General features: G+C 38.1%; 1 protein-coding gene across 1 annotated transcript; it reads right to left on the bottom strand.

Annotated features, from left to right (window-relative positions):
- Positions 1-4,047: 4,047 nt before the first annotated feature.
- LOC144648232 (uncharacterized) lies at positions 4,048-25,228 on the bottom strand. The gene is made up of 16 exons (XM_078507850.1): positions 24,796-25,228; positions 20,532-20,656; positions 19,451-19,516; positions 17,630-17,687; positions 16,328-16,424; positions 14,992-15,064; positions 14,386-14,482; positions 13,219-13,287; positions 11,621-11,710; positions 10,348-10,405; positions 9,233-9,351; positions 8,033-8,113; positions 7,431-7,477; positions 7,257-7,324; positions 5,230-6,337; positions 4,048-4,990 (listed from the first exon to the last, which is right to left on the bottom strand). Exons 1-15 carry the CDS (start codon positions 24,877-24,879, stop codon positions 6,111-6,113), a joined length of 1,359 nt encoding a protein of 452 aa, XP_078363976.1. The 5' UTR covers positions 24,880-25,228; the 3' UTR covers positions 4,048-4,990; positions 5,230-6,110.
- Between the last annotated feature and the right edge of the window lie 195 nt (positions 25,229-25,423).

Below are 25,423 nucleotides of genomic sequence, written 5' to 3'. Positions count from 1 at the left end.
TTTTGTTTTTTGTCAATCTCTTTTTTCTGTGAAATACAATTAGCTTTTGCACAATTTTGATTGCTAATTCAGTAGATTCTTTATTCAATTGGTAAGTAACTACAATTTGCTTACTTGTGGTCGCTGAAGATGTTCAAGGGAGAAAATTAAATTTCGATAAACTTGTTTTTGTTCATGACAATCATTGACAATTGCAGAGCTGTCTTCCTCTTAGTTCTAATTGAACCGAACAGCGTCGAAAATTCGGCCATGACAATCATTGTTCATCATGAATTTCAAGTTTGCTTTTTGGGATCTGTGTAACGTATTCATCTACCGCGTGCTTATTTATCACAATTATAAAAAGATACTTTGAACCAGACGTTATTTTCTAGAGATCAACTTAAATACACCGAGAAACATTTTAAGTACTCATTAAAGGGCCTTGCATGCATCAATAAATTTATTATGACCTTAATTGAATTCGCATCAAACATCACCATCATGCCAATTATTGCTTTGAATGAAATTCATTAAAATTCGCTCTGATTTTAAGGATGATTTTGTTCAAGTACTTCTTAATGATGTTTGGTCAAGGCCCCATCAAAGTACTAACATGTTCTCTATCGACATCTTGAGACATAACTAAATTAAGGTGGCACTGTCGTGTATGTCGAATAAACCAAGAGGGGACTTCAATGTGTATTATTTTGCTGTTAATCACAAGTGAAGGACGCCTGTCTAGATTTTGTCATAAGAAATAAATAGTTTTGAGCTTAAGGTTCAGTGATACAAATTCGAAACGTTTTTTGCTTTTGTCAGATAAAAATGAGTAGAACACTGGAGAGACCCATGCCTACTGTAGAAATATGTAATATCATAATTTAAGGTTTCCATAGAGTTGGATAGAAAAAATTGAAAAATAAAAGTTCTCAGTTTGGTTTTTTCTCCCTGCACCGAATAATTGGTTTTCATCGTTATTGTGATGACATCCAATAATTGGTTGAAGAACTTATATTGAAATGACTCGTTCCAAAATTTCCTTGTGGTCTTCGCCAAAATGTTTAAAAAATTTCATCTTAAATTTATCTTAAATTTCATGTCATTTTTTAGTTCTCAGACATCAATGGTAGTTTTCAACTGACATCTTTCAAGTTTTGAACTAAAAAAAATCTCAAGATATAGCTTTGAGTGAATTTTGAATGAAATGTGTTCCAAAATTTTCACCGAATACAACTGTAAAGTTTTTTTTTTCAAAAATGAATTTTAATATCGAGCCAGGTTGAACAAGGCTTCCAACCATTGTATTAATCAGTTCAGTAACCATGGTAACGAAAATTCAACATCAAAGTTACTTTTTTCGTCATGATTAGTCTTACCATCAGCTCACGTTGGCATTCTTAGCCGAAAAAAATCCACATTGTATGAAATATTTCTAACTTCAACCAAATCTAAAAAAATTAAACTCACGAACATCATGATAGACAGGCAGTATCATTAACTAATGAGTTGTACGATGAAATCTATTGGGATATTTGTGTCACTTTGTGTGAAAGAGCCACTCCAATATGGCGACCGCAAATAAATTGCTGCAAACCTTTTAAATAACTTTGTTGCTTCAGAGATAATGAAACTTTCTTAAAAAAAGAAACACGCTTTAGGAGTTTTTCAAGGTCTCTAACCCGATACTAGTTTTCCATTGATATCTTATGATGTGAAGCAAAAAATGTGGGATATATAGAAATATATCAAATACAATTTATTTTACGTTTCAGTTGTAGTAATATTTGGCCTCCATATTTACGTTTTTCTTTTAGCAGACAATAAACATAAATTAAAATTGTTTTGATCATTTGTCTTATTCAATCGGCGTCCTTGCACATTGATTTTATTTAAAATGCGCCCGTTTATTTGCATCATGATGCTGAGACTACGATACGTTCGCAGTGCCACCTTAAAAAGGTACATCTAAATGCCAGCGAGTATTCACTCAAATTAAGAAACCATTCTTGAGCGATAACTTGACTACCTTGGAAATTGACAAAAAAATTCTGTTTCTTAAACATCCTTGCCAATTAGCCAGAACGGACCGAATTTAACGAGTAAATATTAAATTTGCGCGAAATCTTTTAATCATTGACAACAAATTGAATTTAATTTCTTTTAAATCAAAATTAATATTACAGAGTAATCGAAGAAACGCGTTAAGTCCAGTTATCACTCAAGGTTAATATACCGGTATTTAACGAGTTCAGAACAGCGCTGAAAACAATATATTGTGCAAACTTCCAAAAGTGATGGCTGTCGTTATTTTGTCAAAAATTTTTAAGATTTCTTAGGAACTCATTGTACCGATTGTGGATGTGAAATGTGCCGTATTCCTGCCCATAACAAGAAACCCATGCAAACGGTATGTAATTTGTGCCTTAATCTTTCATATCAAGCAGTTTAAAATTTCCAATATTATCAAAAAAAGCACTTTAGGAAATAACATACAGCCATCAATTTGGTCGGAACATTTGAATGTCTAAGTATCACTTCTTACAAGTTATCCATGTGCTATTTCTTCCACATTCTGTCTCTTCCTTCGTCCACGTGTTTGGTTCTTTTTTGTTAACTCTAAGAACAAAACGGGCAAAAACATTACTGTTAGTTCTAAAATTTTCAGTAAATACCATCCAAATCTAGGTCTGCGACATTAGACTGGTGAGCAATGAACCTGCCTTTGCAAAACAAGAGTTGTAGTTCTATAACACTGTCATTTTCTGAGTAATGTTGTTTATTCAAAATACCCGTACTCCAATAAAAGCCAGAAGCTGCTTGACTTACTCTTAAAGTTAAGAAAGCTTAAGTATTACCAAATTTCCACTTTCACTCTATGTACAGAACGTGCTAGCGGTGAACTGGTGTCGCTCAAACAGCGACTTAGCAAACCCACGTGTTCACTCCGAGAACGATTTTACTGCCCATTTGAGGCAAAATTGGAATGAAAATGGCACAAAATAAACACTCACCATCGGTTCAAATTGTGCAAAGACCGTTTCCCTTTTAATAGTCCTTCAAGTTTTCCAATGGTCGTCCTTCCTTCATGGTAAAGAGTTCTTCTTCTGATTTGGGGAGACGAAGCGACATCCTCACACCAACAACAACTGTTTGGTTTGAAGCGAATGCTTCACCTTGTGATGAATATGGATTGCGAACTACAACCAATGGCTGTACAGCTTTGCCACGTGCTTTGGCGGGCGCATGACTTCATTTGCATATTTTTTTTTTTACACAAAACCAGAATCCGTTGTTTTATTTTTGACTTGGTTCTGGTTTGTTTGAAATACGGCCTTCCAATTTTCTTGCCAGAACTATAAACAGTATTAGTCTCGCAAAAAGTTTTAATACGATATGTTGCAAAACAAAAAAGATTTAAAAAGCAAGGAAAAAGCTAAAAGGGTGTTTGATTTTCTTGTCTAAAAATAACACCCGGCAATATATAAATTAAAAAAGTGAATCAGTGACAACTCCAAAGCTTCACCACATTTCATTTGTCCTTAAGCCCCAGACACATGCGACAAAAAAAAAAAAGAAAATAAATAACTTGGTAGATATTAGTTGATGATATGTGAAAGGAAAAAGAAAAAGCATTCTCCCCAGGAGAGATTCGAGTACACGACCCCCTGTTGTTTTTTCGGGTGTGATGACCACTACCCCATAGGGACAACAACGATGCTAAACAGTTGTTTTACGTAGTCCTACTTAGGTGTGATCCCTCGGCAATTTTCTCTCTTTCCAAATCAAAGTTCAGACACACGAACACGCAGTGCGTTTTATAGCTTCGTGGTATCGTATTCGAATTCGCTATAAACTTTCCTAGCCTTGCCAGTTATTTCTTTCGTTGGTATTCGATGTTCAACCAAATTAGCAGAGCAAACAAAAATAGAAATGTGTAACCCACCACCACCACCACCTCCATCATCATCATCATTTATCTCTCTCAACAGGCGTGCCCCTTTTAAGGTATTGATATGTTAATAGAAAACTTTAAACCTTGTTTATGAACAGACACTTTCAAACATTCTGCTCTCTAATAGAACGTCAATGCAACTAAGGATTAACACTCACGTGTACATATCAACTACTTGAAAGTAAGTACGGGAACAATCTCACCGCTGTCAAGTAAAACACTCCACTTTTTCTTTATTTGCCTTTATTTTTATTCAGCATTAACATATCCGTTCTTAGAGGTCGATAAAGTAAATATTACATCCATTCTTAGAGGTCTATGAAGTAAATATTACATTATCAAACATCAGGTATGCCAAAACAACGTAATGAATTGAAATAAACCCAATGTCTTAAGTTAGAAAATCCCTTTTCAATAATTAACTGTATTATTTGCGTTTAACTGTCTGAAATGCACAATGAATTCAACCGAAGAAAGGCTAGAGGAGTAGTTATTAGCAATTCTTCTCCCATTAGAGTATGGATTGAATTATTGAATAAAAACACGAATTACAACGGTACAGATCTAACTCGAAATGTTTCTTTCTCTGCAGATCCTTCCTATTTATGTTTTGGAATGAATTTTTTTTATTACAGTCAACTCTCTCTTAACTGACACCTCTATAAGACGGACACCTGGTGTTGGTCCCTGCCTTTTTTTAAGTTACTGTGACTTAACCCCTTATAAGACGGACACCTCTTTGAGACGGACAGTTGGAGCCAGTCGCGTCGGTGCCAGTTTTAGAGGGAGTTGACTGTATAAATGTTTTTTAGCAACTTACAAAATGCAAAAACGACAGGTGAAGACGATCACCTAACTATATAAGACCATACGATTACTTAGTGCAGTCGCACTCACGTGCACAATAAACAGAGCTTTTCTAAGGAGGCTGAAAAGTGACGTCGAGAAACTAACCACAATTTATTTAGCAATGATCGAGCATTTGTTTCATTCATTTATTTTTTTTTATATTTTATTTAATAAATAAATTAAAACACAGCACTCATTTACATCACTCTGCCAAAAAAGTGACTTTACTTTGTAATAGTCCATTTTACAGTTGCCTGCCAAGCGACCGGGCTTTTGAATGGTAGTGAGGCTGGAGGTGACCTTGCATTGATACAAACCTCTCTGCTTTATCATGTAAATGAACACTAGTTAGCATCAGAACAACATGATTAACACAACAAAAGCAGTGAGGTCTGTATCAAAACAAGGTCACCTCCAGCCTCACTTCCATTCAAAGGCCAGGTCACTTGGCAGGCAACTGTAAAATGGTCTATTCCTAAGCTCGAAAGCATTCCTTCCCAATTATTATTTTCGAAATTATTTATTAGCCCTCCTAGGCGATTAGTTTTATTTTTCATTCACGTCATTTGCCTACTTGAAAAAACATTTGAAGTCGAGTATTAAATGACAAGAGGAACTGCTTAGTTCAAAAGAGCTGATTTTGTTGTCATCGTGTGTGTTTTTCTCTGTGAAAGAACTGCTAGCGAAATACATACACCTGTAGGAATTTTTATTTATAATTAATTCAATAATTATGTTAATTATTAGAGCGAGTGTCGTGAAAGCAAAACCAAAAAAAAATCACAAGAAGCGTAAAAAGATTGAACCAATGAGAACACGAGGCAATTACTATAAGGGCGGGAAAACGCGCGTGATCAAGTTGCGGTTGGTTTTGATTTTGCATCTGATTGGTCGAGTAGGTGGCGGTGATTTTTAGACCAATCATAGAGCATAGTAAAGCAAAACCAGAGAAATTCAGAATTACTTTCGACACTCAATAGAAAAACACCTTAATTAAAAAAGGCCATTTACACGACAGAAAAATTTGGGTACGGACCCGCCAAAAAATCGGTCCGGACCCTATCATTTTTGTAAAGAAACAGTCAAGTTGTCGCAAGTTTTCGCGGGACCATAGGCGCCTATGGATCCGCGAAAACTTAATTGTTTCTCTACAAAAATGATCGGGTCCGGACCGCTTCTTTGACGGCTCCGTACCCAAGTTTTTCTGCCGTGTAAACAGCCTTTATATTTATGTCTGAAAAACAGTTATCTCGATAGCATTACTGCAAAATCGTAGACTTATCCCCCCTCCCACCCACACACGTGGCATGACAGTGCCGGTAGAACTTCAACCCTTCCACACCTCAGCTCTGGTGGCGATGGGGTTTTCCTTCTCTTGTCCCAGAGTTTTGAGATGTCCAACATGAGCTCCAAGCGCCTGGAAAAACGTGTCTTTGTAATTGTACCTCACACCAAACTCCTTGCATGTTTGAACTACAATGGGGGTTATCTGAGGGTAGTAAATCTGACACATGCTTGGGAACAAGTGATGGGCCACTTGATGGTTCAGAGCTCCTGGAAAAGGCAGGCAACAAGCAAAGTGTTAAACAACAACAACAACATTTAATGTACTCTTGCACTAACAGGAAGATTAACACAAAGATGAAAAATTAACAAAGTAAGTTTTCTGGCTGCCTGAAATAACCATAGGGGCTAGTGAAGCCAGGCAGCCAGTTGACATTAGCATTAAATGAAAATAAATTACAGGTCGGCAAGAGAACAAATTCGCACATAAACAGGAAAAAAGGAAAAACACACTATTAGGGAAGTCCGTAAAGTTATTATAACATATGAATACAAAAATATTAAAAAAAGAAAAGCACGCAATAGATGGCTATGACAACTAATAACACATAAATGATTATAAACATATTATATATACTATAAAAGAAAAATATTGAAACTTAGAAAAGGTTCAGAACTTAACATGAGACTAACTATCAAATAATTCAGGAAATGACACAACAACAATTTAAGATAATGCATATACATGTAATTAATAGTCTATTATAAGATTGCTGATAACTGATTCGTTAAATTTTGACAGAGAGAAAGTTGTTAAATTTTCACTTAAAGAGTTCCATACTTTCAGACTCTTGAATCTTATGTTGAATAGTCCATAATTTGTTCTTACTTTAGGTAAAGTGTAAAGGTTTACCTTTAACATTTAAAGTGTAAGAGTTTACACTTAAAATGTTAAAGGGTTTCAAAACCCATGAGATAAAAAAGTAGTTACGGTAACAGCTCTTATAAGCTTGTCATTCTACTGGTCCTCTAGAGTAGCAGTTGCTTCTGTTTCGAGGCTAGGGCCATTGTTCCTGTTTTTTTTTTCTATAGGTCTCTCGAAAGGTAGCCAGCCGTTTATGTGAGACCTTAGGAAAACTGCCACCCGACCCAAAACCGTTGAGCAACATTCTGCGTTAACTTCACTGACCTGTGAAAACATTGGAAAACCAGCTGTCTGTGGCATAATCCAGAGTTGACTCGACCTGCAGCTCTGCCCTGAAACACAAAAAGGGATGATCTTTGATAAGTTTTAATCTATAGTTTACAGTGAGGAGACTTTTCAAAATGGGATTTTTTACTCGTTTAGCAAAGAAACAGTTACCAGTCACGATTGATCTTTCCCTTTGCATCTGGCTTTGGCCATTCGACCTATGCGTAACACAAAGAAAATGTTAAGTACAGTAATAAAAAGATTAAAAAATGTTTCTTTTACTTTATTACTGTTCACGAAAACCTTTACTTTAGGATGAGAGGTTTCTAGAGAATGAATGACACCTGTCACTGACAAACACCACCTCAATGATTTCTAAACGGGACCGTGGGGTGGCCTAATGGTTTGGTGTGTTTGTTCTGGCTCAAGAGACTTAGGGTCCAGCCAAGCCAGAACACTTAAATTAAACAGTGCCGTGCCTCCCTCCGCCCAAACTAACCCAACCCAACCCAACCCAACCAACAGAGAACTAAGTCGAATTCAGCGGAGAGCTAAGTCGAACTCGGCGAAGAACGGGGTCATGTTTTTCATTGACAGCTCAGTAAATGAACAAGTACAAAGACTTGGACGAAAGCTTTTAAGTCTTTTCCTGAGATACCAAGCAAATAAAAATAAATTGTCGTTTGTTGTTCGTTTTGGTACAAGGGTTGAAAAGTTGTTGTTAGCGATCAGTCTGTAATTTTTTACTGTCTCACTTTCACTTGTTAACTTACCTCGGTTACAACATGCGAGGCCTGAAATATCAGAGCAAGCCACCAACCCGCTGCCATCTCAACAAGCGCCAAGAGTATCACCTGATATTTAAAGAAAAGAAATCGTCAGTCAGTGTCCCCTTCATGCAGTGATCTCTCAGTGTCAGTTACTAAAGGAAACCTCCACTCTCACACCTCACACGTCCCGCTCGTGTGTGCCGATAATATTTGGCTCATGCAACACGAATTTCTGCAACATTTTGTCTTTGCGACATGTTTCACGAAGTTTAACGAGTTAAAATGCGTGCAACATATATATGCATGTTGCAGGGACAAAACTGCTGCAAAATTCGTGTTGCATGAGCCAAAAATCCGTCCCCGTGGCATTTTCTTGCGTGTGTACATATTGTGATTTTGTCGCTGCTACATGTCCCCGCGACACGTTCCTGCTACATGTCCCCTCAGTGTGAATAACACAATGTTTTGTCGCTGCTACGTGTCGCTGCGACATCTCCCTGCGACGTGTCTCCAAGTGTGCGGAGACTTAAACCGTCGCTTCCACCAGGGCTCCCTGAGCTTAGCCAAAAACATATTTCCGCCCGCGAACAAAGTTGTTCTTAACTCTATTGCTACATTGTAGGCGCACAATGCGAGCAAAAGGCTTTGAAGTTGTAGTCCTTGCACGTGTCGTGCCTACGATGTTGCATCTTATTAGGCAACAGACCGTGTATTTCTATAAGGTCAATGAACCCAGCGAACTCAAGCCAGCCCCTCTCCGACTTCTCTCTTACCACAAGTAGTTTATTGAGTTTGAAGGAGGCATAGTGGCCAAGTGGTTATGGCACCGGACTTGAAATCCGGAGGTCTCGAATTCAAGTCCCGGTTCTGGCCACTGCTTGGAATTGTTTTGTGGTAGACCCGATTTCAACTCCTCGGCCATGTTTAGAAATAGGCAACTGGTTCGCTTTCTGTCAGTTGCTATTGTTTTACCTTGATATATTTAATTTGTAATATTTGTCTTCAGCCGGCTTGTGCTGAATCAGTTAACGAGAGTAAACAAAAAAACTTAAGCAGAAAACTAAAACCTAAGCTAGTAAACCACATAAATGACTCTGGCCGTTGTATTACTTTTATAATGACTAAAATTGCACAACAGTACCAGTGATTTGAACAGCAAACGTACACAGCTGTACTACTAATACTTGTGTTTCCAAATCTTACCATTTTCCAAAACGAAAGAATCATCCACGGAACAACCACATGGCGCATGAAGAAAGAAAGTTTGCCAGTAAGAAATATAATCACATGAGACGTCGGCATAGGATTGAGAGTTATAGTGCCTGGAACGTAAATCATCAAACGATCAATAATAAGAGTCAGTCAACTGCGCATGTGCAGCCTTTACTGAGTGGCAGAAGGTTATGTAGATCTATGCTAGTGGCCATACGACAAAAATTGAGCAAACATTGATAGTAAAGGGGACTACCAATACTAGGGAATTTAAGTAAACCACGAAGACAATGACAACTGGAATGTCACTTATACAAGTAACGTCACGGGCAATGGGAAATGTTTTGTAGATGGTCTTGATCTTTATCACCTGTTACTATCCTTGTTAAATTTTGGCTAATTAAATACTTGTTTCCGGGAGGGGGGGAACTACTATATGAAACGGACGGGGATGCTCGTCGGAAATTTTGAAAAGAACCCCTAAAAGAGACCAATCTGGGTGTGGCTCACACTTTTCTTGTCCCCTAAATAATACCAAAAAAAAGGAGAAAATAAAGGTCCCCTTTTTTTCTCTTGCAAAAAACTAAGAATAGAATTTATATTTGCATATTTTTTTTCGCGTGTAACCTTAAACGAGACCATTATGGCTAAAATTATTGGCGTTTTGTCCGGAACACCCTAAGCGAAACCATTATGGCTAAAATTATTGGCGTTTTGCCCGGAACACCCTAAGCGAGACCATCAATCCGAAATCTGCACCCCTAAGCGAGACGGCGAGCATCGCCGTCACTTTCATATGCGAGTCCCGCCCGAACTTGTTTCGTGTTTTCTTCTCAGACATTTTGTTACAAGGTTAAACGAATCTTTCGATATAAATTGTTTGCTCATTTCTTTGTCGTTCTCTGCAAAACGACAACATAAAATGATAAAATTCTCGCGTCACAACGCTGTCAAACACAATGGCGAATTTTCACCGTTTTAATTTGGAATCGTGATTGTCGCGGTCGGATGCTCTAATCACTGAGCTACAAGGAGACTATGGCGTACTTACATGTAATTTCATCATTTCATGTTGAAATTACTTTAAAACCCCAAGCTGAACTTACTATTCTTCTTGTGAATCAAGAATGTGTTGAAATCCTGCAGTTGTGTCTTGATACCCAACTGTAAATAACAAAGGGACGGAAGGAAATAATGTTAGGAAGTAATAATACAAACGATTGATGTATTGGAAAAGAAGAAGTCATATAAATAACTATCAATTTACGGCATTTGCAATTATGTTAGTGTGGAAGACATAAAACTGCTCCAAAACAGTTCAGTTTCTGGCAAATGAAGGAGGGTGCATGTTGATAACGTTTTTGTTAATACTGGTGCTGACGTATCAGAAATAAAGGAAATTACTTCAAAAGCTTTCTGTTTTGCGTCCTGTTTTACACAACACTCGTACCAGCCTAGTCACTAGGCTTTCTCCTCCTTTTTCCTTTCTCGCGAAATAGCTAAGGCGAGCGCGAGGTACACGGTAATGTCATAACATTTTACGCCAAATCCCTTGCAATTAAAGGGACTATGTTACGGAGATTTCGCAGATTTGCGGTCTAAACTGTTCTGAAATTAGTGGTAGGCAACCTAACCCATAAAAAACAATATCTTTGAACATCTAAAGAAAGGTATTACCTTATTTTGTGGATAGAAATCAAGCTACGGCTAGAAATATCGATTTCTTGAAGACGCGCGGAAACAATTTGAAAACGTTTGCTTAACGTTTTCAAATTGCAATCCGTTTTCCATCCGCGCAATCCCCAGCTAATAATGCTAGCTAACAGTTTCAGTGCTCTAATATAGCAATTTTGAATAAAAATGAACTATTATTTCTAGGTTTCATGCGACACAAATATAACTTTTGGCTGTTCAAAAATCTGGTAAAGTCCACGACATACTCCCTTTAAGCGGGAAGGCAACGACTGGGTACAAACACTTTTTTTTATACGGGAGTGCTCAGCCTCGAGGTCCATACCCTTTCTATATCATTCAAGAGAGGAAGGGAAAATAACTTCGTAATAAAATATTGCCCCTTCACATACCCACAGAAGGGATGCTTAAATGAAGCGAGCGTTTCATGGGTCACTCTGTTCGAGATATTTTCCGTTTGAATACCTTAATGAAAGTTTTCCCTGCCCTTCTGCATGCATACTCCAAATCGCGAAATCTACCCTTTTTGATAACTACAACCTGAACAACCTGTCGTATTGTCTATTTCAGCAAGCACCCCATCTTCACGGAAACTGCAATCTCCGAATCTGTACCACCAAATTGCCGCTATATGTGACGCTAGTAACAGATCGGAACAGCACATACAGTCACGAAATTAAAACATACCAAGCAATACATCAAGGGCATGTAGACATGCTGACGGAAGTATCGAGGCAGCCAATTTTGATTCCACTTGATTCGTCTTATATCTGGCTTCTGATGGGAAATTAAAACAGCACAAATGTTAAACGTAAGAAAAAACGCAGTATAAATCGATCTAATATCGTGATCATCAACCATCCAACCGACAGAGTGATCGACCCACCACCCACCTACATACCCACCAAATCACCCACCCACCCACCCAACCAACCAACCAACCAACCAACCAACCAATAAACAAAACAAACAAACCAGCCAACTAGTGCTCTTTGAATTCAATACTGACGCGAGCCGAGGGCGTGCTCAAGGCTACAAGAGAAACTTTAAATGCTGCGCATGCGCAGTTGATCAAAAAGTCACAATCGTTTTATTGTTTTACCAGAAAGGCACGATTTCTATCGAAAAATAAAAATAAAAATGAACTAATTCAGAAACAAAAGTTATTTACGTAACAAAATACAGTTACCGTTGCAAAGACAATGTTATTAACCTTAGCGTGACCGTCACAACCCAATCTCGTTCCCAGAGTCCACGTTCCCCTTGACCAGCGGTCAGAAAAACGAGGGCCCTCGTTTTTCCGACCGCTGGTCAAGGGGAACGTGGACTCTGGGAACGAGATTGGTCACAACCGTGACAACCTTGAGCTGCGATCGTTTTAGGTTCTAGCACCCTAAGCGGTACAAATCCACAAATGTGTCCTCCTTAAAGGGACGACGAGCAGCCCCGTCATTTTTATAGGAGAATCCATCCGGGAAACGAAATACTGTTTATGTATGTACTTATTGCCGGTTGATCCTGCTTATTTACATTTGGAAATACAGTAGAACCCCGGTAACTCGAACACCCCGCTAACTCGAACTAACTTCCATTCCCCTTGGATTTGACCCCACTTTTCAGTCATAAGATAAGATAAGATAAAATTTTATTGAACACTCCTAAAAAGGTTTTCAGTGAACAATACAATACAAGAAGTTGAATAAAATGTAAAATATGTACACTAGTTATATATTATAAAAAATAAAAAGAAATAGAAAGAAAAATGAAAGAAATAAGAAAAAAATAATTTAAAAACTCGCTGAGAAGTTTTGTCTTCAGAGTTTTCTTAAAATTTGCGTGACTCTTGCATAGTTTTAAGTCTTTGTCTAAAGAGTTCCATAGCTTTACTATAGCTTTACTCCGTTAACTCGAACTAGGATAACTTGAAAACCCCGCTACCTCAAACTAAATTTCGTTTCCCTTGATCAAAATGTGGGTCAAATTTACCCCGATAACTCGAATTCCGGTTCTTGCAACTCGCCACGGATGCCCATTGATCACGTATTTGACAGCCATTTTCCACTCTTATCATAATAATTTATGATCGTGTTAGAGTTTCTAAAGAGATAAGTTAAATTTTCACTGCACTGTATACTGAAGTGCTGAAAAATCAGTAAACTATTAATTATTAACTTGGCAAATTAAATGTTCAATCAACCCAGATAACTCGATCTGTTTTTCGTTTCCCTTCAGAGGTCGAGTTACCGGGGTTCTACTGTAGTAAAATACAACAAATGAGTACTTACTTCTTTTGCAGTACTGATATCAGGATCGACGCCATCAATGTTAGTGTACGGATGATGACCAAAAACATGCTGGAAATACATCAATCGGTGTGTTAAAATAAACAAAAACTGATAATATAACTTCAAATAACCATATCTGGTACCATATGAAAGTATTGCTTTCATTTGAATGTCTTACAAAAGGGTTTCTTCCACAGACATAAGGTAAGAACGTTACCTATCTTGTACAGCATAATAAACAGTTATGCTGTTCAAGAAAGTACTTATCAGTAGCCTTCATTTGAATGGTTGCGACCGAGGGTTTGATAATTCACAGACCTAATTCTGAATAAGATTTGTGGTTTGACTTTAGAACGAGTGCTGAAAAAAAATACACCACAGAAACTGTAGTGTTTTTTGAGGATCTCTTTATCAGGACCCTTTTAAACAATTCCTTAAACGTTCATGTTAGTTTTCATTGAGGCAATAATTGTAAATTGGCCTTGTTTGCAATCAATTTAAGTCAGCAAAAACCATGAAAACGTTAAGCTATTGTCTTCGCATGGCTTGGTTGGAGATTAATACACGAAAGAAAATCCTCAAAATTGTTCAGTATTATCTTTCCTTGGACGTTTACTTTTATTCTTAGTTTTCACGAGACATCATGAAACGTCTAAAATCCCGACTCGCAAGCTCCTGAGTTTTAATCCTTAACCGGCGGCTATAAGACGAGGTTTTCAGCTCCAAAGCATCCGTCATCTTTAAGATATAGTATTTTGAATTTCGGAGTTTCACGCCACATGAAATCAAAATGGCCGCCAGAAGGCTGTAACGTATAATAGCAGAAGTGAATTTATGGCAGATATTTTCATTGATTTTCGTCCGCCATGTTGGTGCTTCTTAGTATGGGCATCAACATGGCGTTTCCATACTATGCTCTCTAAATTTATGTGGAACATTTTGACGGATAACCCGAGTACGGAATACCGTACAGTCCAGAGACTTGGACAAGTAGACTATCTAGTAATTTTCTACTTCTTGTAATATTCTTGATTTTTTGACTCAATAACTTTGGATTTATATTTTGCTGCGCGTGACAGTAGCGTCACTGGCGTGACAGTGAAAACCAGCAATTGGTCCTAATGGAGTCTAATTAATCAATCATGAATTTATTTTAAAAACACTAACCTGAAGAACCCAGACATGATACGAGCATCCCTGAAGGAAGTCGTGAATATGACCAACTACTCTCCAGATAGTGGGATTGCTTGTCACAGCAAAATGACTGAAACAGAATCAAGAAAAGCAAACGAAGTTGATGGCTGTAAAAATCAACAATGGCACAAAATTAAACTATTGGGACGGATCTGGCAAGGTCTTACATGAATGGGTCGCTGCACTTCGAGAGAACAATAAAACAAACAACAAGAACAATGCCCCAGCTAACCCTAAACTAAAAGCCACTGCAACACTAGAAGATCATTAGAATTACAAGCTTAGGAGAGCTGCTACATTGCTGAAACTAATCCTGGTTTCTGTTTCAAAAAGCAAGCATACGTGCAAAATGACGCGCTTATTATGAGGGGGGAGGTACAGAATAGGGAGGAGGGAGAAATGGCCAAAAAAATTAGGGAGGAGGGAGAAATTTTGGCAAAAAATAGGGAGAAATTTTGGCTAACAAAAATAGGGAGGAGGAAGAAATTGGCACAAAAAATAAGGGAGGAGGGAGAAATTGGCGCAAAAAAGTAGGGAGGAGGGAGATTTACTCTCCTGTCCCTCCCCCCTCTATTATACATAGTTGATGACCCTTCTTTCCCAAGATTGTAATAATATAAATCATCGCTTCTTAGACTGCCATGGGTTTCTCCTTATAATGAAAGCAGCCCGTAACCTGGATTTTTTTAATGGCAGGGTGCGTATGAGCGCCTCCGGCGCGAACTCTTGAGCGCCGCAGGCGCAAAAACGTGTGGGGGGGGGGGGTATGGGGGTATCCTGCCCCAGGAAATTTTGAAAAAATAGGTTATCTTAGACAGCATTTCGTGCATTTTGAAGACAGTTTGTAAGGAAACAAAGCAGGTAAAAGTGAAGGAAAGAAAAGCTATCAAGAAATGTAAAAAGCAAATCAACCAATGGAAAACTGGAAGGTCAGCACAGGGGGTCCTCACATCAGATAAGAGGATAAATAAATATAAAATTTTACCTGCTTTTATAGCGTTTTAATTCGAAGGAATGAGTCGAAAGTCGAAACGTCTTCGGATGTTCCACGAAAATCTTCGGCAACCTTCGTTGATCTTCGGAAGCGTTCATTTGGCCTTCGGACAACACTCGGACAATCTTCGGAGATCTTCGATCTAGAAACTGCTCAAAATGCAACAAGTTGCTCGAAAGGAAAAAAAGTTGCTTAAAGAGGGAAAAAAGTGCTCGAAATATGAAAAGTTGCCATAAAACGTTGCCGTACAACTTGCGAAAAGCCCTAATAGAACATAAGACTCATGTCACCGGTGGTGACCTATTATTTAAACTTTACGCTGCCTTCAATCCAAGGCCGCCACCGAAGTTGTTTAAATAGCTTTACGCAAGCTATATATAAAGAGAGAGAGAGAACTTTTGGGTGGTATTTTTGACTATTTTGGAAAACTCGAGAAAATATTTGGCCATTTTGCATGCATTGCTTTCTCTTTCACAAGTAATATTTTTACTTCCGGTTGTAAGATGCCTTCCACTTCCGTGGCCCCCCAATTGGCAGAAACATGCGACCATGGAAACCAAAGAGATTCACCCATTGTCACTACATTGAACTCGTAGAGTGATCGGATGTCGTCCCTAGAATTAATATTTTCGGATGTTTTCGTCCGTCCCAGACCCCACACCTTTCTCAATTCCAGACCTCCAACCTGCTAGACCGAGTATTTAAAATTCAAAATGGCCGCGTTAAAACAAAATGCGCAACAATAGCAGGTAAAAATTATTGTTTTTATCCTCATAGCCGATGTGAGGGGCCCCCTGTGGGCCAGCAGCTTATACGAAATTGTTTTGCAAAATTACAGTTATTACCAGTATATTAAAAACATGTTATAAAACCATTAAAAAATGCTAAACAGAGCAAAAATATAATCAATAATTTATCAACTTTCCTTTAGAAAACGAACCTGTGCAAACCACAAAAGAACCACCATTGTTGGCACAATAAAGTGCCGTAACCACATCCATCCTGAACGCTTCGGATCCTGTTATAATGAATTTAAAGTAAAAAGTAACTAGAGGAAAAACTAGTACTGCACGTAAACCTACAATCAATGACAAAATCTTGGAACACTTGCTGTTTTTCCCACTTGAAACTTCTCAAACTTATTAATAATTCATCAAGTTAAAACAAAGGAAATCAAAACCGTGAAGGAGGTTTGGAACTTTGGATACCCGGTCTTAATTAGCATAGATTTTTAAGAATTTATTTCTTCGTTTACTCCGTAGTTTTTGTTTCGATTCAAACATTCATGACAGTGTTTCATCGGCTATCCAAACACCTGGAATTTCGTCAAAAGTACCCCGCTGTGCGTCGTATTTTTAACTCTCTTCTCGGTGTTTGGATATCCCGATGAAACACTGTCACTCGTATTTGATATATTACATGAAATATTCAGTAACAAGGGATTCAGGCGCATTGCACTATCCAACAATGCATTGGGCGGGGGGGGGGGGGGGGGATGGGAGTTGGTGTAACAACGACTTTCGTCAGTGATTGTAGTTACCGCAAGGAATGATCCTGGGGCAGTTTGGCTTTTCCAGGCTAACTGCTGTCTCTAATTCTCCTGGTCAGATACTCAGGACGAAGATGTCTAAACTGACCAAAGTAATCACCATAACTAATCCTAAAGGGCACAGACAATCCGGTGAACTAATTAAAACTGGAAAACGTAGCCAGCGTAAAGCGCGGCAAAACGTATGTTAGTGTAGCCTCCCACGAAGTCGTTCTTAGGGGCGATCGTGTTTCACTCCTGGGGAGGAATGAAACACGATCGCCCCTAAGAACGACTGCGTGGGAGGCTAATGTTAGTGAGGCACGATTAGTTTTGATTTTACAACTGAGTGGCTATCAAAGTTGCACGCGTTAAATTTTATGAACCAATCACTGAGTGTAGAAATGCAAAACCAAAATGCGAATAGGCCATTTGTTTGGCCTGACGTTTGAATGATAGCGACTGAGACTGGAGGTGACGTTGCATTGATACATACCTCTCTGCTTTTCTGATATAAATGCAAACTAGTCAGCATCCGAACAAATTGATTCACAAACGAGGTCTGAATCAAAACAAGGTCAACGCCAGCCTCGCTACCATTCAAAGGCCTGGCCACTGAGCAGACAACTATAAAATGGTTTATTACATTCGACACTAAACAACAAGTTGATGATGTTCGATTATAGACAATGTACCTGATTCGTGTCCTTGAAATGTTTTCGTACCCTTTCTCTTAATGTGTTGTAGAAGGCTCTGTCAAAACAAACCGGGCAAAAAGAACACTTGCATTAACAGACAGTAACACAACAAGGACTTAGAAAAACGGTGGTCGTCGGTAAACATTCGCGGGTAGCAGTGCACTATTACCCTCTGACGTCATAGATTTTACAATGGTGCCCGCCAGAAACTTTTGGCGGGAAACAGCGTGTCATGTGACTTCGAAGAAGCCATTGAGCGAGCCCATTGATTCAGTTACAAGTTGTTGGCTGCGGTCACATCTTCGACGTAATTAAAGTTTAACTATAGTTAGTCTCAAGTTACGTGACGTCATTCCTAACTATAGTTAGTGCTTTCGGTCGTCTTTGCAGTCACACCAATGCAGTTAACTACAGTTAGTTCTGATTAGCTTTTGAATAATTTCAAATTTAAATTAGTTCATGACAGCCCTTGTTGTTGATCTGTGTCTAGTTGTCCCTCTATTTTTTCTATTTTTGCACGGCATCTTGGCGTTGAAGAAAATAAAATGATGTAAGGATGCTAGAAGCCGAAGAATTCAAGCTTTATTTTTGCTAAAATTGGTGATATGTAATTTCTTGGCATGTTGTTTTTCTTTTTTTCCTTCCCTTCACGCTTTGTTTTGCATATTTATGTCCATCTCGCACGTGCGAAAAGAATTGTCGCATTCTGATTGGTTTTTCGTTTGTAAACTTAAGACTAACCCATGAACCTTGCTTGGGTATAACTATAGTTAGCCTCTATTGTTTTGGATCAGCGAGGCGTAAATTTTCTAACTATAGTTAGGGTTAACAGAGAAGCGGTCACATTACCAAAATAGCTAACTATAGTTAACGCCGTCTTAACTATAGTTAGCAGTCCAGATGTGACCGCAGCCATTGTTTATTTAATACCAGGCATAACTAATCGATGACATCAATGACATCAATGAAATCAATGAGTAATCAATAGATAATCGATAGGTAATCAGTTGATTAGTCATTGATTATTGCCGATGATCAATGAATAATCGATGACTAATCGATAGGCCACAAAATTTTTGGTTATCGATTAGTCATCGATTGCATCGATTAGTCATTGATTTCATTCATTACTCATCTATATCATCTCATTCCAGTGCGTGATGTAACTTCTATGCCGGCTGTTTCCCTAGCCGAAGCAGTTTTACTTTGCTGACAAACGTCAACCGAACAAAATTTATAACCGCGTAGTCGATTCTTGTCAGCGTACTTGTTAGTTTCATTTTCGGACAGGTTGGTTCCTGTTCAGTTGTTTTGTTTTTGGATAAAGAGTTGGGTAAAGTGAAATATCGCACGAATCATCTGTTTTTGTGATTAGCAGTCAAGTCTCAACATGTCGGAAGGTTATTTTTTGACCTTTTATGAAGGCGTAATTTTGTCAACAAGAACACCAGTTATAAAGAAAAATACGTCTAACACAGATAAAAAAAAATCACAAACGAAAAAAATCGTACAAGAATGCAAGAAGTGTGTCTTTTGTGCCCAGTATAATAGTCGATGAGTAATCGATGGGTCATCGATGAGTTATCAATAACATCAATAGGTAATCAATTACATCAATGAGTAATCGATGTCATCGATGAGTAATCGATAGGCCACAAAATTTTTGTGCTTCGATTAGTCATCGATTACTCAATGATCATTGCCAATAATCAATGACTAATCAACTGATTACCCATTGATTACTCATTGATTACCAATTGATGTCATTGATCATCGATTAGTTATGCCTGGTTAATATTGGCAAAAGGTCAAACTTACCCAGGCTCTGGAAAGGTGGGAAACTCATTGGAAACCAGATCACCAACGTAATACTTTTCTAATATTCTGTTGAAAAAATGAATGCCAGTCAATTGTTTATTCCGGCATTGCTTTGAATACCGGTGACAGGTGGAAAGCAGTTAGGCAGGATTGACGTTAGATAGGGGAACTCTCCTTTTATCTAAAGGAAGCTTTCCAAACCAGTCCAGAATAATGTCCACTTTTGGAAATGTTTTAACCCACCGATCAAAACAAACAGTTATCCAATCACAGCGCGAATTTCAAGTCACATGGGGCGACGTCTGCTGACATAAAATATTCATGCTGTCTTTGTCGATCTGAATATAGGAAAAGAAAATCTGAGACACAATATAGACCAATATATGTAGATCACATTCCACATAAAAGTTTAGGCGCTCACGTGAATGTGTTCTAAAATAAACCTCAAGTTGCGCAACATCATAATTACAAACAAAATGCTGACGTTGCTTATTATGGTCTTTATGATCAAAACAAAATCCACAATTACAATCGTTATTTAATAAGCTTTCAGAAAATATCTACTTTATTGGGGTTGCCATTGATGGTTTGCACACAATTTCACTTGGAACGAAAAGGAAGACTATTCCATAAGATTACGCCGCTGAGGTAAAGCTATTTTTGTCATAGTTAGTGCGCGGTAGTGGAACTTAGTTTTGCAACGCGGTTTCTCGTTTTTCAAATTTAGAGAATGGATAGTCTGGAGCCAACCCGTGCAGAGACCTGTAAACCATCGTGGCTCTTTGAATTTGCTGCTAGCGAGCTAGATTTTTCCATCCTAGAATATCGAATAAATCACCAGCGTGCGCGTCATTGTTTGAGAAGGTCAAAACACGGGCCGCTCTATTTTGTAGCTTTTGTAGCATGTTTTGCAAAGTAATCCTAAAGGATTGTTGCATTGTGCAAAGGTTTAGCTTTATTATCTCAGAATTACTGGTGTCATGTTACCTCGACACTCTACAGAGCGGACACCTCTCTTAGACGGACAGCTGCGGCCGGTCCCGAAGGTGTCCTCTTAGAGAGAGTTGACTGTATAGCTTACTTGGGAGGAAGGTCACTGAAAGCGTGATAGCACTGGAACACAATTGTCACATCCTTCCCTGCTGCCATGCGTAACACATCTTTACCACCCGGATGACGAGCAAGAAATTTACTGACGTCATAAACCTAAAAGGAAAAATGAAATATCTGTGAATGTATATTGTATGAGTATTAAAGACGGTTTCCGTCGAACATTCCAGCATTAAAGGCAAAAATATAGTTACCAAATGACCTCATAGCGTGAAGAACATATCGAAATTTTAAGATGACCCCGCGAGAGAAAAACGAACTTGAAGTTCTCCATATTTTAGTTAAAAATTAAAAGGACGTTTTACGTCAGTTCGAAACAAATTAACATGTGTTTTTAACTTTTCTTACGAGGTTTGACATTAACTTTCTTGAGAATGCTTTAGAATTTTTTATTCTATTAAAATAGCGGGGTAAATTAGCTAGAGAAATGAATTACAGTGAGATGTTTCAAACAGTATACAAAATGTTACTTTGCTATGAGTAGAAATTTATGTAATTAAATTTTGCACTTATTGATCGAATTTTGAGCGGAATCTGTCTTTTAAGGGAATTAAAATTAAAGTTATTATTGTCTTTATTATGTTTTGGCTAATATAATTTCGTGCTTTTTTGTATTTTTGCAGATCGGCTCACTAAAAATCAACCAATCAGAATGGTCTGTTATCAGTCCAGCATCCAGCGTCCAATATAGTCCGGCGGCTTAGCTCCTGAATTGTGCGATTTTTGATACAAGCACCAAACTCTGCAAGATTACAAGCATTCACATACTTATCAATTCTCGATATAGTGCCAACACCAATTTCCTATTTTCAGCTAGTAAACAGCAATGAAATTTTCAGCCAAGAGGCCCCTCCCCCACGAAGTTCTTCTTTTTGCGCTTTTATACACTTTTTATTGTAGTTTTATTTCAAAAATACAGATATGAATGCTTTAAATTAGGCTTGCAATTGTTATGTTTTTACCATCTTTTGTTTACTAATAATTTACTAGGAAATTATTGCATGGAAAACAATTTTTCGTTTCCCGCCCTCTGTCCCCTCGCGTCTTCGTTTTGCGCTAGCGTCCAAGTCTCTTGCGATTCATTCCCCGATTCCAGCGTTCGCCGTTCGCTAACAGGAGAAAAATACGAAACTATAGAGGGCTGTGAACAGTTTAAATTACAGCATTTCATTCTAAATTTTGTACGTGCGACATGGTATCACTACCTGACATAATAATATTTGTCTATAAACCAGGACAAACAAATATTTCACGAAATTTCATTGATTTTAATAAATTACGGTTTCCATGGAAACTGGCGTTTTTCGGGCTTGGCACTATATCTGAAATAACTTCTGTTGGTGACCACTATTAGTGTGCCAAATTTCATGCTTGTATCAAAAAGTGCACAATTCAACTAAAATTTCGAGCTAAGCCGCCGGACTAATAGCTTACCATACTGTTACACGACAAGAAAGAAGATAATAACTTAAATCAACTGGTAGCAGAATGCTTTCAGTGGAGGTCCAGTATCTTGAAGTATTGGATCGGGAATAATATTCTTAGCCAAGTAAAAAAATTTTCTCGTCCGGAGTTTTATAAAAAAGCGAGCGGGCGGGCGCTATTTTTTGTTATTTGTTATTTCCTCCATCGTCAAATTCTCCAGAAGCGAACATGCAAAATAAATCCTGCAAGGTAATTGTCCCTAGCGTACCAAGGCTTTGAAATTTTGGCCTGAAAAAAACAACCTATACAGAATTTTCAGTTGTACTAACGTCTGCTAATTAACATTTGGTGAGAATATAAAAACCAGCGAATTGAAATTCTTATTATGCAAGCTTGGCAAGCTATATCAACGAACTTAAAGTGTTAATGATCATAACAAATATTATGTTAGCTAGTTCTAAGCCGTATTTTAACCGGTGCAAAATCCTTTCTTCCAAAATCAGAGATTACAACCCCTTTTGAAGGAAAATAGGGAGTATTTTTTAGCACTGAAGGTGCAAGCCTCTAGTGGGGTCTGGGGGCATGTTTTGCCGCGAAAATTTTGCAAATTTCGGCTCTCTCAAGTGCCATTTCCCGGGCATTTTGACATCGTTTCTGAGTTACTCTATAACTTGAAGTATTTATTCTTTTCACAGACATCTTTTGTGCTTTTCTTTACTGTTGTTACACTCAGATCGCAAAAAAAGTACCAAAGATTAGCAATTTGTTTTCCTTATTTTCAGAATTTCATGATAAATCGGGAGAATCAAATAAAAATCGGGAGAGCGGGAGGCAACGCATCAAATCGGGCTACTCCAGATCAAATCGGGAGGGTTGGAATCTCTGCAACATAATTGAAATGTTTGGCACAACAACAGTGACGCCATATTAAAATTGGTGTTTTTGCAACCTCGCTGGGGACGTTGTGTATGAACATTGCTGGTGTTTACGACAATTTCCGATACTTTTCCCGCTCTACGATTAAAAAGGCCAAAAATAAGCATTTTTAACTTGAAATATCTCTGCGGTGCAATGTCCATTTACTTTGAAGCTTCGGAATAAGTTAGTTCATTTGACCTCTAAATTCGTGTTTAATAACTATACTAGAAATACGTGACTCGCAGGGCCTCGCGAAGCTCTGGGTTATTGTTGCCTAGTAACGGACAAAATACAGCAGACAGAATAGAAACAGAAACTGAACAACAACGAACTGCACGATTACAGAGACTTCGACAAAATACAGCAGACAGAATAGAAACAGAAACTGAACAACAACGAACTGCACGATTACAGAGACTTCGACAAAATACAGCAGACAGAATAGAAACAGAAACTGAACAACAACGAACTGCACGATTACAGAAACTTCGACAAAATACCGCGGACAGAATACAAACAGAAACTGAACAACAACGAACTACACGATTACAGAGACTTCGACAAAATACAGCAGACAGAATACAAACAGAAACTGAACAACAACGAACTGCACGATTACAGACCCAGCAGTTTATAGCCTGAATAGGCGTTGAGGGAGTATTATGTGGAAATCAGTGTTATTTTAATCCGAAAAGAAAAACGATAAAAATGAAAGGCTCAGGATTCGAACCCACAAAAAAAAAATAATAGTAAAAAAAAAAAAAAAAAAAAAAAACCCCTAGCCGGACTCGAACCCCCGCCCTCAGTCGCGAAGATCTGATTTCAAGTTCGACGCTTACTTCATTAGGCCACCAGCGCGCGGCCGTGTGACGTCATTTCCGCCAGACACCAAGCTCACAAATATATATATATATATCTATATATATATATATATACCTGATTGAAGAAACGTTGACCCATCAAAAGCACAAACCATGAACGATAAGACGGAATGGGATTCTGGGTACACAGCATTGGTAAGCTTAGTAATGTTCAATTTATTTATAATCAAGGCATTTTTTTCTTTGAGAGCGTTGAAAGCATGATTTATGCAACCTCTTTTATTATTATGTTTATTCTGTCACAGAAGACGATAACTTTTTCCGATTTCCCAGTCAACATTTGGGTCGCATCGTATATCGTTTATGCTTTTCACGGGTCAACGTTTCTTCAATCAGGTGTATATGACCGTAAACTCCACACGAGATTTCATCCCGCCTGAGCCCTTTGAGGGACAAAATTATACACCCCGCTACGCTCGGCCTTCGGCCTCGCTTCGCGAGGAACAATAACACGAACAATGTATCAATCATCATTATGTTGTCATAATGTTGCTCATTAAATAATTTTAAAAAAGGCCAAAAAGAGATAAAAGTTATTAGAGTTCTTAAAAACAAAACGTTTTCAACTCGCAGGTCACCTTTTTATCACACTAATGATGACCTTCGAGTCGAAAACGTTTTGTTTTTAAGAACTCTAATAACTTTTATCTCTTTTGAGTCTTTTTTAAAAATCATCATTATATTAGCTTGCATGCGTGACGAATATATGCAGAAACGTGAATATTGAATACTGGAGAAAAGCAATCAAGCATAAAAGTTGAATATTTAATCCGATGATGAACTCGAATGCCGAATTTAATGTTTTAATACGAATCTCTCACTGCAAACTAGAATTTTGGATCGCCAATTTCAATGTCGAAAAGCACATTTGAAATTTGGCGGGAAATGTAACGGTAGACAAATCAATCTACCCTGCGAGCCGCTCTCAGGTTACATAACATGCATACATGCACGTAATCATTGCAGGAGAATCTGTGCAAAATTAAACTGTCATAGACCTGGATTTCTTACCTTCCCGCGAACTGCGAGGTGTGCATTATGTTCCTGGTTTAAAGAAGCAAGCTCCTGCCAAGTAAATTTTCTTCTTGTTGACATAGTAAGGAATTTACCAGCGCACTGTTGATCCAGTAGTACTCACTGAACTATCGCAACTGCCACACGAAGAGGTTGAACTTTGACTGCTTTTTGACAACTTTTGAATGGGTTCGATTCCATTTGGCCAATCAGAATTTGTGGGGGGCGGAGTTGACGGCGTCGTACGCCGCTTTGAAATATGATATGTATATTTCATGTAAACTCCAACCCTCAAAATTCTTAAGATTGGACTTGTGAAATCAAACGGAGCCTCCCAAGAAAATTGTCGAAACGTTAATACAACGATATGTTGAAAATTAAATCTAAAAGTTTGTAGAGTAGTTACAGGTACGTACGCATTGCTGTAAGTGAACGGGCCTGGAGAGAGCTGATTTAAGGAGCATAAATGTCTGACTAGATTGCTGAACACTTATTCTAACTGCTAACGTCACCTTTAAACCCCATTCCCTTCAAAAAAAGAGATAATTTCAAGCCCCCTCTTTCCAAATAGCTTGCTAAGTCAAACAGCGATATTTAAAATAAAAGCCAAATACTTGACAAACGT

Source organism: Oculina patagonica, chromosome 4 (assembly GCF_052425735.1).
Source record: "Oculina patagonica isolate OP01 chromosome 4, crgOcupat, whole genome shotgun sequence".
Classification (NCBI taxonomy): Eukaryota; Metazoa; Cnidaria; class Anthozoa; order Scleractinia; family Oculinidae; genus Oculina; species Oculina patagonica.
This window is presented reverse-complemented; position numbering and strand designations above follow the sequence as displayed.